The 17,105-nt window shown below is 39.2% G+C and overlaps 1 protein-coding gene across 3 annotated transcripts in view; it reads right to left on the bottom strand.

Annotated features, from left to right (window-relative positions):
* LOC104612687 (SET domain-containing protein) overlaps positions 1-17,105 on the bottom strand; it is a 46,358-nt gene that overhangs the window by 14,838 nt on the left and 14,415 nt on the right. For all 3 annotated transcript variants that reach the window (XM_010280212.3, XM_010280211.3, XM_010280210.3), the window contains exons 6-10: positions 13,654-13,680; positions 7,776-7,948; positions 7,511-7,624; positions 6,253-6,333; positions 5,511-5,575 (exon numbers count right to left, since the gene is read on the bottom strand). In XM_010280212.3, the coding sequence (XP_010278514.1) occupies positions 5,511-5,575; positions 6,253-6,333; positions 7,511-7,624; positions 7,776-7,948; positions 13,654-13,680 (460 nt within the window). The remainder of the gene's footprint in view (positions 1-5,510; positions 5,576-6,252; positions 6,334-7,510; positions 7,625-7,775; positions 7,949-13,653; positions 13,681-17,105) is intronic.

Genomic DNA, 17,105 nt, shown 5'->3' with positions numbered 1-17,105 from the left:
TAATAAGCATTCATAGCACCTTATTTTTGCAAAGATGATAGATATGGTCAGAGAATACATAAGGAAATATTGTCTTGACTTATCGCAATCTGACCTTTTTGACAGTGAGTAATATGATAAGGTTAGAGTAGATGGTGGTTTCTTTTCTATAAGTTCGACTTGCATGCTCAGTTAAACAAGAAAAAAACTTTCATCAAAATATCGCAAATAATTTTTTTCAGACATCTCATAAGCTGCTGAAGATGTTGGTCACTCCATGCATTCTCCAGGTTAGTTCATCTCAATGCAATAAGCATGATACTATGTTATCTCAGGTGTTTTCCTGGTAAGGGGCTATTGTTTCGAAAGAATGAGCACATAAAGTTGGAAACTTATACAGATTCCAACTAGGCAGGTTCAGTCACTGACATGAGGTTGCTTAAGTGGTATACTTTATCATATATGGGCTGCAAGGGTAGTTTAATCTTTTTACTCCTATGTTTTAAACATTCTAGATATAACACTAGCGTGGTCACTGTGCTTCTGTCCAACTCACTTTTGCCTCATCCTTCTCTCTTCTCTCTTTTCTCAGCTCTCTTCCTTTCTTCTGTGACAGATAATAGAGATCAGCATCTGGGTATCACAGATTTATTTGTAGAAAGCTGATCAAATGAAGAAAAGTAGTCAATAGTTACTTGATCTAGTTATAAGGCAGAGTATTTTTTTTTTTGATAGATAGCTATAAGGCAGAGTATTATGCCATGGTACATGTAAGCTGCTTTGGTTGAAAACACTTCTCCATGAGCTGGGGTAGTGGGGTGTCCAATAGAGGGACCTATGCACCTTTACTATGATAATAAAGCGGCAAAAGTTTAGCTCATAATTAAGTCGAGGTGTCCAACATGAGAGAAAAAGCAGATTGAGGTGGACATGCATTTCATATTTGAGAAGGTTGCTAGCTGATGTACTCACAAAGGCTGTAGAGAAGTCCCAATTATCTTGTATATGTGGCAAGCTTGGTGTTTTGACATCAGCTTGAGGGGAAGTGTTGTTAAAGAGTCATTGGAACTATTAATTAATGTAGATAGGTGGTTTACAGTATCAAGGGTATTACTATAATCTTCATATAATTTTTCTCTTATGAATAAAAGAAAGAAGGAGATGGGAGTGTAACCTATTCCCACATATTTTTTCCAAAAAGCTCTCTTTGTTTTCCGTAACAAATCTATTTAGTGGGCAGTGATAATGGTGGTCTTGGTAGTCTAAATAGGGAATAGATGGCAAAGGTAGTAGTCATGTATATCAAAATCACGATTTTTTTGAAGATTAAAATAAAAATTTATTAAATAGAAAGAATCAGTTACATGCACTAGGTGACAAGATGGCACCTAGCTTACAAAACAGAGAATACTGAACTAAAGCACAGTCCAAACTAAGACTGATACAAATTACATCAAATGACTCTCAAGCGTTCTCCGGAAATTTTCCCCCAAGTCTGATCTGCTAACTTGATCAAAATCTGGTAACACCCATACCCAATCTGCAATTAACTTCCCCACCAGAGCCACCAAAACTTCTGTGTTCTTGAATTTGTCTTCAAAGATCCTCTGTTCCTTTTGTTCCACATATCCAGCACACAACCCAACAGCATCCTTCTCCAACCATTCCCCACTCCCCTTTCCCCATATCTCCTCCATACTCATATTAAAGGAAACTTTTATTTCCTGTAACAGGACTACTTCTGGCCGGCAGTGCCTTATCATGTTCCTCACCAATGCCCTCCTATTACTCTCCCTAAGGCCCCTCGCGTTCCAGCTCAATACCCTCATCCTTCCTTCCATCTTCACACTCCTTAGAGCAGCTCTTTTTCAACTCTCACATATCCTCTTCTAGCATCTCCTCTTCGCCCCCTTCCTCATCCTATTCTTTGTTCAGCCCACTTAATTCCTTTCTCTTACCCTTCTCCTCCCTCTTGTTCTTCTCAAATTGTGCAAAGGCTCTCCTTGCAAATTCTTCTCCCCCCAAGAAAAACAATCCTAGGGACTTACCCATCCGTACCTCCCTCTCCGCAAGTTTGTCAATCTCCACTTCTCCTTTTAGAGCACTCTCCAACTCACCCAGCCTCTCACCCCTTCTCCCCTTCTCCCCCAGTTAAGCCAGTTCTTCTTCAACCTCACACACTCTAGCTCTGACGCCTTCAGTTGTGCTTTTGGTGTATCCTTGGAATCTCACTGTTTTCTTCTCTCCTTCGAAACGAGCAACCACCCAAACCCACTTGTCTTCCTGAGCTCTTGAGTTCTTGCTCTTCAGTCTATATTCCAGCGCAATTGTTTGGTTGTCTGTTTCCAGATCGAGCCCTTCCCCACCTTATTCCCAAACCAGTCAAATGGTGGCCTGATTTGGCTCCATCCTGTTCGACTTCCTTAAGGTGGGCCCCATTTGAATTCGAGCCTCCCCCTACTTCGCCCTCCTTTTGACTAAGCCCTCTTTCTTTTACCATAGGGCCTGTCGATTGAGATTCCTTAGGTCCTGGTTCCACGTGTCCATCTTCCTTTTCTCCCACCTCCCCAGTCCTATTCGAAATTCCATTTCTGACCCTTCTCGCCCCCCACCTCAATGTTGTCTCCTTCCTCTAGCCAACTGTTCACCTTCCCAGCTTCAGCTCTGTTCTTGCTCCACCCTTTCTCCCCCTCTTTCTTTCCCCCTTCCTCATTCCCTCCAAACCTTCTACTCCCATCGTCTTGACCTAGCGTCATTCCATCTTCTCCCTCCACCATTATCCTTAAATCGTAAAACTCCCCTGCAAACTTTAAATTAACTCTATCTGGAATGTGTGACGTATCCTTTACTTTGACCAGCAACCTTGCCCTTTCTAACAAATTCCAATTTCGTTTTTTGTCATCATATCTTAACAGTCTCCTGCAATACTTTCCTATCTCCTCGAATGTTACAATACTCCAGGCATGCAACGGAATCCCCACTACCACAAATTGCTCTTCTCCCTACTTTGTCTTCCCTTAGCGTGCCGACTGCCAGGAACCACCATCCCATTCTAAGGTCAAGCTCCCTCGTCCTCTGTGATTCTTCTTCTAGCACCTCTTCCGCCCATTCCCTGCTGTGAAACATTAAAAGAAACAGACCTCCATTTAGCTTTCTCACCCCCATCAGTTTCTTTTTCCCCACTCCAAAGTTCAAACTAGCTCACACTTCGACCTTGTCTTCATCCAAGTCCATATCCACGAACCTTCCTACCAGACTCACCTTCAATACCACCATACTCTCCTCCAGTTTTCCTATTCTCCTCACGTCTATCTCCAGCACCACCATTCTCCTTAAAAAAAAAAAAAAAAAAAATCTAAGTTCTTGTTCCCACTCTAATAGTTTTCTTTATCTTGTGTTTTTCCCTGAAGTAACTAAATGGTTTGCACTCCATTGAATCATGTTTTATGAACAACAAAAGAGGTGGGAACAAAAGAAACAGAAGATGGAAGCATGTTAGTGACTTACAACCGCACGAGAAGTTTATCAAGCAATAATCTTTGATTTTGTTCTTCAAAGAATACAGAATCCAAATTCTACAAAAAGTTTCAGCTCTCATAACTGACATCCTAAGAGCATGCAGACTCCAGTCACAACTCCTCTATAAACTCCTACGGTCATGCAAAAACCACATACAACAACCTAAACTACAGAGACTCAAATAGCTAAAATTAAGAACATAGCAAGGTATCCAGGATGGTTTTTCATATATGGTGATTTATAGCTCTTTTTGCCCCTTTTCTTGATCGTTATAGTAGATCTCCTCCTTAAGAACTATCAAATGCATCAATAGTTTCTTTTAAACCATGCATGGGGAAGTACATCAACAAGTCTGACAAAAATCAGTTTTCCGTTTATTGGAAAAGCCACATTATAGGAGGCATGCCTTTTCATTTTTGAGATATGGGCCTTCTAAAAATTAGAAACCACAAAAGGTCATTTGGACAAGGCAGTTTTCTTTGTCTAACTGCCTTGCCTCGTGACCTTTTAAACCACGGTTTAAAGTGCACTCATCACCTGAGGAAGAAAACCATGGGACTCCGGCTCAGTTTGAACAACTTGAACCCACTGTCCCTACTATGTCAGGAGTCAAACCCTTTTGGTCCAAGTTTGCACTCCCCCTCCCAGATTAGATAAAGGACCTGCAACTTAAATCTAGGGGAAAAAGATATAATTAAATCTAGACCCTTACCTCAGTCATCACTTCAGCATCTATCAAGAATGATTCAGATGTAGAATTCCCTTCAGAATGCAAATGAAAGTAAATTGTCTTATCTCACCCTGAGATCTGAAATGATAATTGGGAGACAGCATTGAACCCTCTCCTTCCACAACCACCTACAACTAAAACCAACCTCTTTTTAATCCAATCCCAATAATTTGGAGATTCTTGAAATGCCTTTATATTTAATTATGATGTTTGCCATGTCAAGGAAGTACCAAAATACTGATTTTGCATAAATGAAGACTCCATAGATGGGTAGATACTAAAGACACTCTTCAAGGCATTGGCAATAGCCTTGAAAAAGGGTGATGAAGAGGGATTCCATAAATTTTCACCCACCAGCAAGAACTAGACGGATGGCCTAGAGAGCTAACAAGGGCGGTCAATGATGAATGATCACAATATCGACTTACAGCCAGGCTGAATGGGAATAAGAAAGTGAAAATACTATGGAGGTGTATCCCATTTGCAATTTGCTGGAACATTTGGAAGGAGAGAACAGAAGGACTTTCAAAGACAAAGCTTACAGCATGGACAAGATGGTTGCAGCTGTGGGTAGATCAGTGATAGATTGGCTGCTGATTCTTCCAGATTTCAATCAACTAGAAAGAGAAGGCTTTGGTCTTAGGTTAGGAGAGGTCCTGGATTATCAGATGTGTAATGTGGAGAATGTTCTCTAATTTGAAATTGGGTGTTTGTATTCGGGTGAGGACTTGTCACCCCCTGTTGTAACTCCTTTTTCTTTTTAGTAAAATTTTTATTTTACTTGTCAAAAAAAAAACTTAGCCAGGGAATCTTTCTTACCATTTCCATTTGTATTAAAATCCTTTATTTCAGATGAATGATAATGCATCAGTAAAGAAACTAATCGAACACCAATAGAGAAAATTTTCTCCCTCCTTCAGAACAACCTGGCTTGCCTTCAGAAAGACTGTCCACGTTGGTCTTCACTGATGCCCCACCTTTCTCACCTACAAGGAACCACCCCATGCAACTCTCACCTTTGAGCAATGGAACTGAGATTTTCATTGAGAAAGCATTCATGCATACAGAAAGTACATTGTGGTAAAAGGAAGCCACAAACCAATTGATATAATCTTTAGCTGAGAAAATTAACTTCAGAGTACAGTAGATGAATAAGCTTCGAGCAGCTTTTATAGGATGGCATAGTATATCAGGGATGCCATTTATTATTCTTTCTAGATGTCCACAAATGATTCTTCACTAACAGAGAGAGAGAGAGAGAGAAACAGAGAAAGCATGGTACCTCATTTCCTTTGTTACCATAACTAATGCATATCTCTTTCTCGATCTGGGAGGTACTCTGATCAGCTTCCAAATTATAAGAACCAAAGAAGCAATATTTAGCTTGATATTGTAGCTAATTGAACGAAAGCATAAGCAACTTATAGAACTTCATAAGTTAACTAATAAAGTCGCACAAAACTTGCACAGATAATTAATAAATGAGAACATGGGATAGCCATAGAAATCAAACACCTCCTCTAAGCCACAGGGTTCAAGCTGCTATTACTACTACAGAGTGTCTGTCCATGCAACACTGCCAGAACTGCATGCAACACTATTAGGTTATGATACGAGTCGTTTATCAGCTGATTCAGTGGTCTTGACTCTCAATCATTTCCCATCTATCAATCAAGGTTTTGCATACTGTACTTAAATCACATCCTTGATGCAGAAAAGGGAAAATTCCTTGATGATAATAGGATTATCTATTTCTTATGTCTCTAGAGTATGAAATACGCACAAACATCTGAGCAAAAATCAAGACATATTTATAGAATTAGCAATGACTTCAAGTCTCTATGCAATGTGAACTACCAAAAAGGTTAGAACATCGAAATGGTCAAAAGGATCTAGCAAATCTTCCACTGAAGGTTTTTAGATAACTCAACAGAAAAGCTGAAAATAAACACTGGAATCTGCAAGAAATTTTAATCGTGTGATGATAAAAATTAGAACATGTTTGTAATTGGGAGATTTAATACCAGATAGGAGGTACATAGATAAAGGAACACCAGTTGTCAATCCTGTCCCATCAACTTCCCATGTTGCTGCAGCCTTTAAATCTGAAACGAGATATTTTTGCAAGTGAGGTAAAAAATGACCAAAATATCCTTGGTCATGTGATCTATATTCAACAAAACTTTAACTAAAAACTACATGGCCAGAAGAAAGAAATGCCCATCAAAGCAAGAAAATTACAAATCCAAGCAACAGAAATCAGTATACAAAAGTGTCAAACCAATTTAGAGGATAAACCAAGAAAGAGAAGTCAACGAATTCAGAGAATATATTTAACTAGGTAACAAATTTCAAAATTTCTTACTAAGAAGAAGAAATTAAATATATAATTCCTCCCAAGCACATGCAGTATAAACCCAGTAAAAGAAATCAAACATCAACCTTAGGGTCCCTTCTGAGTCCATGTAAGATAAATATAAACCTGTTTTGGTACAAAAAGATGCCCTAAAATAACTCCAAAATGTCATAAACTTAAAATATGCACCACAAAGGATTGGGTAACCACTCCTCCTTGGTCAAACAAATTTGAACTTTGATCAAAACCAACCACACACTACCATGTTGAGCATCTTCTACTTGCCTACCCATCATTAAAATTTAAAGAAAAGTTTACAGCAATCCAATCATATTAAAAACTATGATACCCGGATACCTATACATGGGAAATAAAAAGGTCTTTGGCGGATCAGTTAGCAATGCAGAGGGTTTACAGAGAACAAGCTTTCTGGACTCAAGTCCAACGAAGGATAACATGTTTTTCTCTGGGTGGCTACGGGTACTAGGCCAAATCAAGGAATCTCCCGAACACAATTCAATGTAAATACCATTCTTTTTTAGCAGAATTAATAAAATTCAAGTTATACATCAAAAAATAGGGTTCCATACTGTCACTGTGTCAGATAGTTCAATTCTCAGTGAAAACTTCATTACCACATCTAGCTTTGTCCTTGCCACATCCAGGTAACATAGATTACAAATGTAAGTCACAAGAAGATCCAATAGTTGGATTTAAGATATAACTTCAACACCAACTTCCTAAGAAATTCTTGCAAAACCAAATTTTGTCATTTTCTTGGTGTTCCAAGATTTCTTTTTCTTCAATCCTTTAAGCTTAGTTACTGTTTGTGAATTTGCATTAGCATTAATTATTGATAAACAATAGAATTACCTCATAGCAAGTATATGCACAATGAGACAATAAAAATGAAAGCATTGGCATACCATGGTTGCAGAAGTCAATGCCTGGGACAAGACCCTCAACCCATATAATCTGTTCCTGCACCGAAGTGGATGATGCTTCATCTGTTTTTCTTTCAACCTCACAAGAATGGCAGCCTAAAACAAGAAGTATGTGTTATTAATTTCCAAGGTCAGATGATTATTCATCCATTTCCTGCATCTTTAACACTATACAATAACAAATTAAACCACATCAAAAGGAGGGAAATGATCACAAGGGCACCGATAAGAAAAAATGATGACTTACTTTGTACAGATTTATCATGAATGGACACCCCACCACAAGATTGATTAGTGGGAGGACCAGAATCTTTGTTAAGACATAAAAAGCAATTTTCTTGCCCTTCTTGCACTTCAGGAAATACATATGAATGTGGAAAAGGAATATTCAAAGCACGAGTCCAAAATATGGAGTTTGCCCTATCATAACATCAACAGATATATAGTTATTATTACCACAAAATATAACATATATACAAGAAAAGTTACGCACAAGAAAATAAAATGCTGAATGCCTATTCAGCTATACTCGGTTAAATGCCAACTTCAATAGGGTATTCGTTGTATATGATATTTGGTATTCCATACATTGTGAAGATATATCTTGATGTACACTATTAGAGTAGTTCTTGTTGTACAGTACCGTATTCTTCTTATTTTATTTGTTCTTTTTATCTTTCAGCTCTGTAAGGACATTCTTGTAACTGTACATATATTTTATCTCTTTAATATAAAAGAGACTCTTTAGGGCGGGGGTCGACCATTCTTGACACCCCTAAATCTGTTTTCTTCTTGCTCTCAATTCAATTCACATGGTATCAGAGCAGGTTGCCATTTCATCTTCTTTCTCTCTAATCCACCTTGTTTTCGTGATCTGTTAAGAGCTTACATCTCTGCCGAGTTTATTGATCAAAGTCCTGGACTGTTTTGATCTCTCCAGGAACCCCTTTTCTGTTTTCTGCGCATCCAGAGAGAGAGAGTTTATTGGATCTCTCTTGTTTGACATCTGTTTGCAGCAAGATTTGAAAGGAGTTGCCGCCTAGCCCTTCTCGACATAATCTGAAAGTTTTACGGAGATCCGTGAAGTTTTGAGAGAGATTTAGACTGCTGTTGCACCCAGACTTTCCTTTTCTGGACTGTGTTCAATTTTCTCTTTTATTGGATCTTGAACAATCTCCGGTGAAAGTAAGGGATTTCTTTCTCAATTTTTTGACTCTCTTACATTGATTACAGCCTATTTCACTCATTTTTTGATCAAGTTTTACTTCAGTTTAGTTCCTTTAAACTTCAGCCAAACCCTATTTTGTGCTACTTTCTTGATGTAATGGCTTCAGACAGAGATGATATCATTCCTGTGAAGATGAATGGACAGAACTATGGGATATGGAAGTTCCACTTTGACTTTTATGTTGAAGGAAAGGGTTTAGAAGGATATCTGAATGGAATGGTCACCAAACCAGCTGAGACCGAGGCCAAGGATTAATGGAAGTTGGACAATGGTAAGCTTGTTTCTTGGATTCTGAGTTCTATTGACTATCATATATCTGTACCTATGAGGAGAATGAAAATAGCATATGAGATGTGCATGTATCTAGAAAACGTTTATCAACAGTCCAACGTATCTAAACAATATCAGATAGAATTAGAAATATTTTCTTACAGCCAAGGAGATAGGAGGATACAGGAGTATTATTCTGGTTTTCTTGATTTAGGGGTTGAATATGAGATTGTTCAAAAGCACTTTGAGAAGAGAAAGGTGACTCAGTTCTTGATGAGACTTAGACCTGAATATGAGATAATCAGGTCCAACATTCTGAGTAGGGGAACACTTCCAAATATGGGCTCTGTTTTAGGGGAACTTCTGAGGGAAGAGACTAGACTTCTCACTATAGCCGGGTTTGATGGGAAGATGGCTGAAGTTGGGGCTGAAACAGTCTTTGTTGCTCATGGGGGTAAGAAGCCAGCCTCTAAGGACTTCTCCAAAACCCAGTGCTACGAGTGTAAGGGTTTTGGACATATTGCATCTGACTGTAAGAAGAAGAATGTGTGTAACTATTGCAAGTAACATGGTCACATCATTCTAGACTATCCAATCCGACCAACTAAGGGCTCTCAGAAAAAGACTCAGCCCCAGGCCTATCAGGCAACAGATGGACAAGAACAGACACTATATCCACCAAGGGTGAGTCTTCAGTGAAAGGTGATTCAACAGGTGTCATGAATGAAGAAAGGGTTCTACAATTGGTATCTTCTGCTATTTCCTCTGCTTTCTCTACTATTGGCTTGTCTGGTAAGTTCTCTGCATATTGTTCTTCCCCTTCACATGATTGGATTATAGATTCAGGGGCCACCAACCATATGACAAGAGCCTACCTCAATCACCCAAACCCTTCCACTAAAACTCACCATAAACATATTATTAATGCTAATGGTGAAAAGTTAGACATCATTGGTAGTAATGATCTATCCCTTCAACTGTCACCAACTAGATCCTTCCCTCTCTCCAAAACCCTCTTAGTACCCAACCTTACTACTAATCTGATTTCTGTTGGCCAATTTGTTAATGAAGGAAATGTTCTCACCTTTTCTCATGATGGTTGCTTGATATAGGACCGGTACACTTGGAAGGTGAAAGGGAAGGGGCGTAGGTTGGGCCATCTATTTGTGCTGGAGTTCAAGAAATCTCAATCAGGGGCATCCTCAACTTTACTTAGTTCTTCTTTGTCTAATTCTCTGTTGAGTTATAGAAATAATGTTTGGGATTTATGGCATAAACAATTGGGTCATCCATATTCCCAAAAAATAAAATTTTTGTTTGACTCTGGTTTGATTAAGAATAGAACTCCTCCTGTTCATACTTTTGATGTTTCTTGCACTACGTGTTTGAGTAAAAGTCATGTTTTACCATTTCTTCATACATCTGAACATGCCACTAAACCTTTTGAGATAATACATAGTGATGTTTGGTCTGCTTCTATTACTTCACGATTAGGGTACGGATATTTCGTATTATTTATAGATGATTGTACCAAATATACTTGGATTTATTTTCTACGACACAAATCAAAAGTCTTTAGTGCATTTAAATTGTTTCATACAAGGTGCAAAATCGATTCAAGTGCAATGTGACTATTCTCCACTCAGATTCAGGGGGAGAATATAGAGATGGAGACTTCTTGGCATACTTGAGGAGTTATGGAATTCAGTCTCAGTGCAGCTGCCCAAACACTCCACAACAAAATGGTGTGGTTGAACAGCAGAATGGACATATTCTCAGTGTTGTTCGGACATTACTACAGGAGTCTCATACTCCAACTTCGTTTTGGGTAGAAGCAGCCAGTACAGTCGTGTATTTGATCAATTTTCTTCCATCCTCTGTTCTAGGCAACACTTCTCCCTTCCAAAAACATTTTGGTTATCCCCCAGATTTCTCTAGCCTTTATGTTTTTGGTTGCCTTTGTTTTGTTCATCTTCCTGTTCATGAACGATCTAAATTAACTGCTCAATCTACTATGTGTGCCTTTGTGGGATATAGTCCTGACCACAAAAGATTTTTGTGCTATGATCCTGTTGTTCGTCGTATCCGGATTTCCCGGAATATTGTGTTTCTTGAACATATCTCCTTTGTTGGGGTTGCTAGATTGTCAGCTCCTTCCATCTCTGTTTTGCAGGACTTTGATTCAAATGACACTACTACTTCCTCAACTGAGAGAGATCTTCTTGTCTTCACCCACAAGCGGCTACATGTCCCGGCTCCTGCGCCTACAACCCCCCTTCCACCCGGTCCAGAGCATCCATCTCAAATATCCTCTATAAGTGATACTTGACCCAAGATCCTCCTATTTCAGATAGTAGTTCGGTTATTCCACTTCATCGTTCTACCTGTATTTCTCGACCCCCAGACCACTATGGTTTTCCTTCAAACCATAGTTCCTTTTCTATTGTGCTTTCTTCGGCAAATATCCCTAGATCTCATCAGCAAGCCATTAGAAGTTCTCAATGGAAAGAAGCCATGAATGCCGAAATTCAAGCCCTCCATGAGAATGATACTTGGGATCTTGTGCCAAGCTGTCAACTCCTCCAAATGCTTCTATTGTTAGAAGCCGTTGGGTCTATACGATCAAACTGAAGTCAGATGGTTCTCTTGATCGATATAAGGCCCGGTTAGTTGCCCAAGGATATAGTTAGGAATATGGAATTGATTATGAAGAAACATTTGCCCCAGTTGCTAAGATCAGCACAGTTCGGACTCTTATGGTCATATCTGTTGTTTATTCCTGAACTATTTACCAATTAGATGTGAAGAATGCTTTTCTTCACGGTGAACTAAAGGAGACAGTCTACATGAAACCTCCGCCTGGATATTGCAGTGATCCTTCACGTGTCTGTCACCTGAAGAAGTCTTTATATGGTCTGAAGCAAGCACCCATGGCTTGGTTTGAGCGCTTCCGGGATGTTGTTGTTGCAGCTGGGTATAATCAGAGTTCCTCTGACTACTCCCTCTTTGTTAAGAGAAGACCCCAGGGTATCCTTATCCTCCTATTGTATGTTGATGACATGCTTCTAACGGGGGATGATCATGATGGCATTTGTGAGCTGAAGTCCTTACTTCATAACTCATTTCACATGAAGGACCTGGGTCCTCTCACTTACTACTTGGGTTTGGAGGTTCATCATAGCAGTCAAGGGTATTTTATTTGTTAACAAAAATACGCCTCCAATAATTCATCAAAAAAAAAAATACGCCTCCAATCTCGTCAAATTAGCTAGAATCACTGATGAGAAACATTTTAATACCCCCCTAGAGCTGAACGTCAAGCTATCTAAATCTGAAGGCCTCATCCTTCCTGATGCTACCTTGTACCGTCAGCTTGTTGGCTCTTTGATCTATCTTACTATGACCAGGCCTGATATTTCACATGTTGTTCAGGTCGTCAGCCAATTTGTCTCTGCCCTGCGGCAACCTCATATAACTGTTGTTCGCCACATCATCCGTTATGTTAGAGACAACCTCTCAGGGACTGTTTTTCTCTTCCTCATCATCCATACAATTGAGGGTTTATGCTGATGCTGATTGGGTTGGTTGCCCTAACACTCGCCGATCCACTACTAGGTGGTGCGTCTTCATGGGTGACTCTCTCATCTCCTAGAAGTGCAAGAAGCAGCAAACTGTCTCTAAGTCTTCTACTGAAGTCGAGTATAGAGCTATGTCTTCTGCATGTAGCGAGATTGTTTGGCTGAAGTCCCTTTTCATGGATCTTGGTAATTCTCTTCCTACTCCTATCCCTCTGTATGCCAACAACATCAACGCTATCAAGATCGCATCTAATCCAGTCTTTCATGAGAGGACTAAACATATCGAGGTGGATTGTCACTTTATTAGAGACCTCCTTGTTGCAGGCTCTATATCTCTTCCTCATGTATCCTCTCACATGCAGATTGCCGACATCTTCACCAAGGCCATGACTAAAAGTCGACATCTCATTCTTGTGGACATCAGTTTGAGGGGGAGTGTGAAGATATATCTTGATGTACACTATTAGAGTAGTCCTTGTTGTATAGTACCATATTCTTATTATTTTATTTGTTCTTTTTATCTTTCAGCCCTGTAAGGGCATTCTTGTAACTGCACATATCTTTTATCTCTTTAATATAAAAGAGACTCTTTGGGGTGGGGGTCGACCATTCTTGACACCCCTAAATCTGTTTTCTTCTTGCTCTCAATTCAGTTCACATACATAAACAGAGAACCAAAGGAATATGTATGGATTGACAGTTTTATGTTGTAGTCTTTGAGAATGCTTTCCTACTGCAGTGCTTTGTGATACATTATCAACCCAATTCTGTAATTGTCATCTAATTCTAGAGAGCAGGTAGACTGATAGCAAACTTCATAAATATTAGAAAAGGGTGACCTAATATCAATTTTATTCCCTCAAATTTAGTGATGCTTACTGATGAAAAAATCGGTGATGGCGTACGTCCTTGGACAACAAGAATCAAAAATGAAACTCGATGATAAACAAAATTTCAAATTTTGAAACACTTCAAATAAGCATACACTTAAGGAGATATAATTGGCACATTATATGCAAAATAAAGTAGTTTGTTGAAAGGACACATACCATAGGAAGTCTTCAAATTGCGCCTCACTGATTAAAGAAGCAAGGAGTGGCATATTTTTAGTACATTTTGCCATCAAAGAGAACATAAAATAAGGAACATGAATGATAAAAATAACAATTCAAAAGTATTTTATCAGAACAATTTAAAAAGTTTTGTAATTTTTCAGTGTAATATTGTGTAGTATCAGGTCAGACTATATTAATTCATTTTTTATGGCAAAAGGGAAATGGAGTCACAAGACTGCATCCACAGCTATAGTACCATGTAAAGAACACAACAGAAATTAGCAATGACAAACTTGAACTACTCTCTGAACTGGGATCCAGTTGAGAAAAAAAAAATTGCAACAGAAGCATGCCCATTTTTTTATAATAAAAGAAAAAAGATTTTATTAGGAAAAAAAGAGTACAAATAAAGGTAACCAGCAGTCACCAGAGAGAAAAAGAAGCAAGTTTCACCTTCAACAACCAGCCCCAACCCCCTTAAACAAAAAAATAATATATCGAGCAGCAATTATCCCCCCTAAACTGACATGACACGACCAAAACCCTACAACAAAACAAATACAAAATGAAAAAGCTCTTCAGTTTCTGAGATATTATGAAGGAACCTCTTTGCTTCCTCCTAAAGGCTTTACTCGATTTTTTCACCTTCTTAGTAGGCCCAATTCCAAACAGACCCCTTCTACTCTAACCTTCCAAACACTTTTGAAACCTGGACTGTTCTAACTTCTAAGGGACTCCTGACTGTTGAAACTTGAAACGTCTTACAGTGTCAGGCTTCTTCTTCATATCCCTCAGACCCCTTTCATCATTTTGGTTCTTCCCAAACTGCATTCCTCTCAAAAAAAACTGAACCGAAACCACCACTACCTCCACCATCTTTTCTAAATCAATTGTCCCCTCAACTGCATGGGTCTCATCCATAACCACTTCCTCACATTCTGAAACATCCCCATCTAGTTGGGGTAAGGCATGGAATATGATGATGAAATTCTTTTCGATGTTCCCATTGCCTTGATCCAACCCCCCTTCAATATCAACGCCTTCCACTGATCCCACATCCTCTTGTCTCATTACAGCCACATTCGAACAATCCAAAGCTTCAAACTCCCTTATTCCCTCAGCACCCTTCATTTCAATCCCCTCTAGCCTCCCTTTTTTAAACAACCAACGAAGCTATCTGAAACACTCAAATCCCCTTTCATTAAACCCTTCAACTCCAAAGAAACACCATCTTTCACAGACTCAGCAGAACCAATCTCTGTATCAGAATTACATCGAGTGTTCCTCTTCAACCTCTCATCATTTGCTTCCCCTTCTTTTCCAACCCCATCTATTGGACAATCAAAAACTCCCACCAACTAGTCTTCTGTCTTTCCCTTCAAGGTTATAGCAACCCAGCTCTAACAAATTGCACCCTTCTAAAAACTTCACCACACTACAGTTGACCCCAGAAGAGAAGATAACATGATCAGCCTCAACAGAGTTGCCATAGTTGCTAACCATCTCACCTTCAGCTACCAGCAAAGACTCCTCTTCCAAAACAGAGACCTTTCTTTCCTCAGAGTTTTGAGGATCAAAATCAAAAAAAAAAAACAGAAGCATGCCCCTTGCTCTCCAGAAATTTATTCGACTGTTATTGTATGTATTAGTGAAACCATTATACTTAACTTCCTATCAAAATCATAGTGTAAATATGAAACAGTTTTACTATAACTCGGGAATAAAAGAGAAAAAGATGAGGAAAAAGGAGGGAAAAAGGCAGGGAGATCTGTCTTACACAGTAGAAAACAAGAAGAAAGTAAAAGGAGAGAAAAAAAGGTCTCTAGGAAGAAGATACAAACTTATATTCTTCAACCTATCAACCTGCATTATTATTCTCTTCATTAGAACATGCAAAAATACAAAAAATGCCCCTGTTAAATGATTCTTAACAGTGGAATACAAGGCTACAGCAAATGACTAAAATGCCCCTTATGGGAAAACATTTCAACACTCCCCCTCAAACTGGAGCATAATATCATAGAGCTCCAGGTTGTTACAAACATAATCCATCCTGGTACAACACAAACTCTCAGTAAACAAGTCTACTAGAAGTTCTTCTAACTTGACATAAGGAGTCACAGTATCACCATTTGTCACTTTTTCTCATACAAAATGACAACCAACTTCTATATGCTTGGTCCTCTCATGGAAAACCAGGTTGGAAGCAATATGAGTAACAGCCTGATTATCATAAAACAACTTGACAGGTTTCCCTATAAAAATACCTATCTTGTGAAGAAGATGTTTCAGTCATATCAACTCACAAGTGGTGTGGGCCATTACTCTATCAGCTTCAGCACTACTTCTAGCAACTACACTTTGCTACTTGCTTTTCCAAGTAATGAGATTGCCGCACAAAAAGGTACAGTACCATGTAGTACACCTCCTATCCATTGAGGACCATGCCCAATCAACATCGGAATATCCCTCTAAGGTTAATTCTCCCCCTTTATTGTATAATAATTGAAGAGATGAGAGATCCATCATATGGATGGCCGAACCCTGTAGGGAGGTAGGGCGAAATTTCAAAAATTTCTCTCTCCCATGTGGGAATCACATTCCCTGTTTTAGAAAATCTGCATTTTCAAAGATCAATCTTGAACCAAGAACCGAACCAGATCTGAAACCAAAAGGTAGGAGAGGGATATACCTAATACGGAGTAGCAGTAACTCCCAACGAAGGTGTTCACACCTAAGGAAAACTCCAAAGACTGCTCCCACTGAAGATGACACAGCGTAGGGTGGAGCAAAATCAGCAGGTTCTTCACAAGAACCGAATCCTTCAGCAAGAATTCGATGGAGGGTATGTGAGCACGACTTCAAATCAGCCTTTCTCCAAAGACTGATATCAAGAACACTTCTTGATCGCTCCTACGGTGGAGGTCGAACTGGCAATGGCGGCAGCAGGAGGAAGGTGCAAGAGCAGAAGATGGCGCAGTCTTACTGTAGCTGTCTTCTCTCTTTCTGTGATATAAGATCTGATGTGTATATAATGGTTTGCCCTCCTCCTCCTTTTATAGCCTTAAAGAGAGCTCCTAATCACATTAGGAGTTTCCTAATCCAAATTTGTATTTGGATCAGGAGTTCTCTTTAAGAGATAAGGATAAACCCTTATCTTATCTGCAGATTAGATCAGCCCTCCTAATCTTATTAGGAGTTTCCAAATCCAAATTTTCATTTGGATTTGGACTCTCTGAGTGGATAAGGATAACTCCCTATCCTATCTACTGATCCAAATCCCAGATCCGCCCCCTTCTTTAACTAATCAAATTAGACCAGTTCGAATTGGGCTTTATGCCCATTAAGTCCATGTGCTCACTAACCTTCCAAACTACTGCCCAGTTGGGTTTCCTTGTATGGCGTGGGACCCAAACATTGATCTACACATCAGCCACATGGGTTCA

This window comes from Nelumbo nucifera, chromosome 6 (genome assembly GCF_055504915.1).
Source record: "Nelumbo nucifera cultivar China Antique chromosome 6, China Antique-T2T, whole genome shotgun sequence".
NCBI lineage: Eukaryota > Viridiplantae > Streptophyta > Magnoliopsida > Proteales > Nelumbonaceae > Nelumbo > Nelumbo nucifera.
The sequence above is the reverse complement of the archived record's forward strand: the minus strand, read 5'-3'. Positions and strand labels throughout refer to the sequence as shown.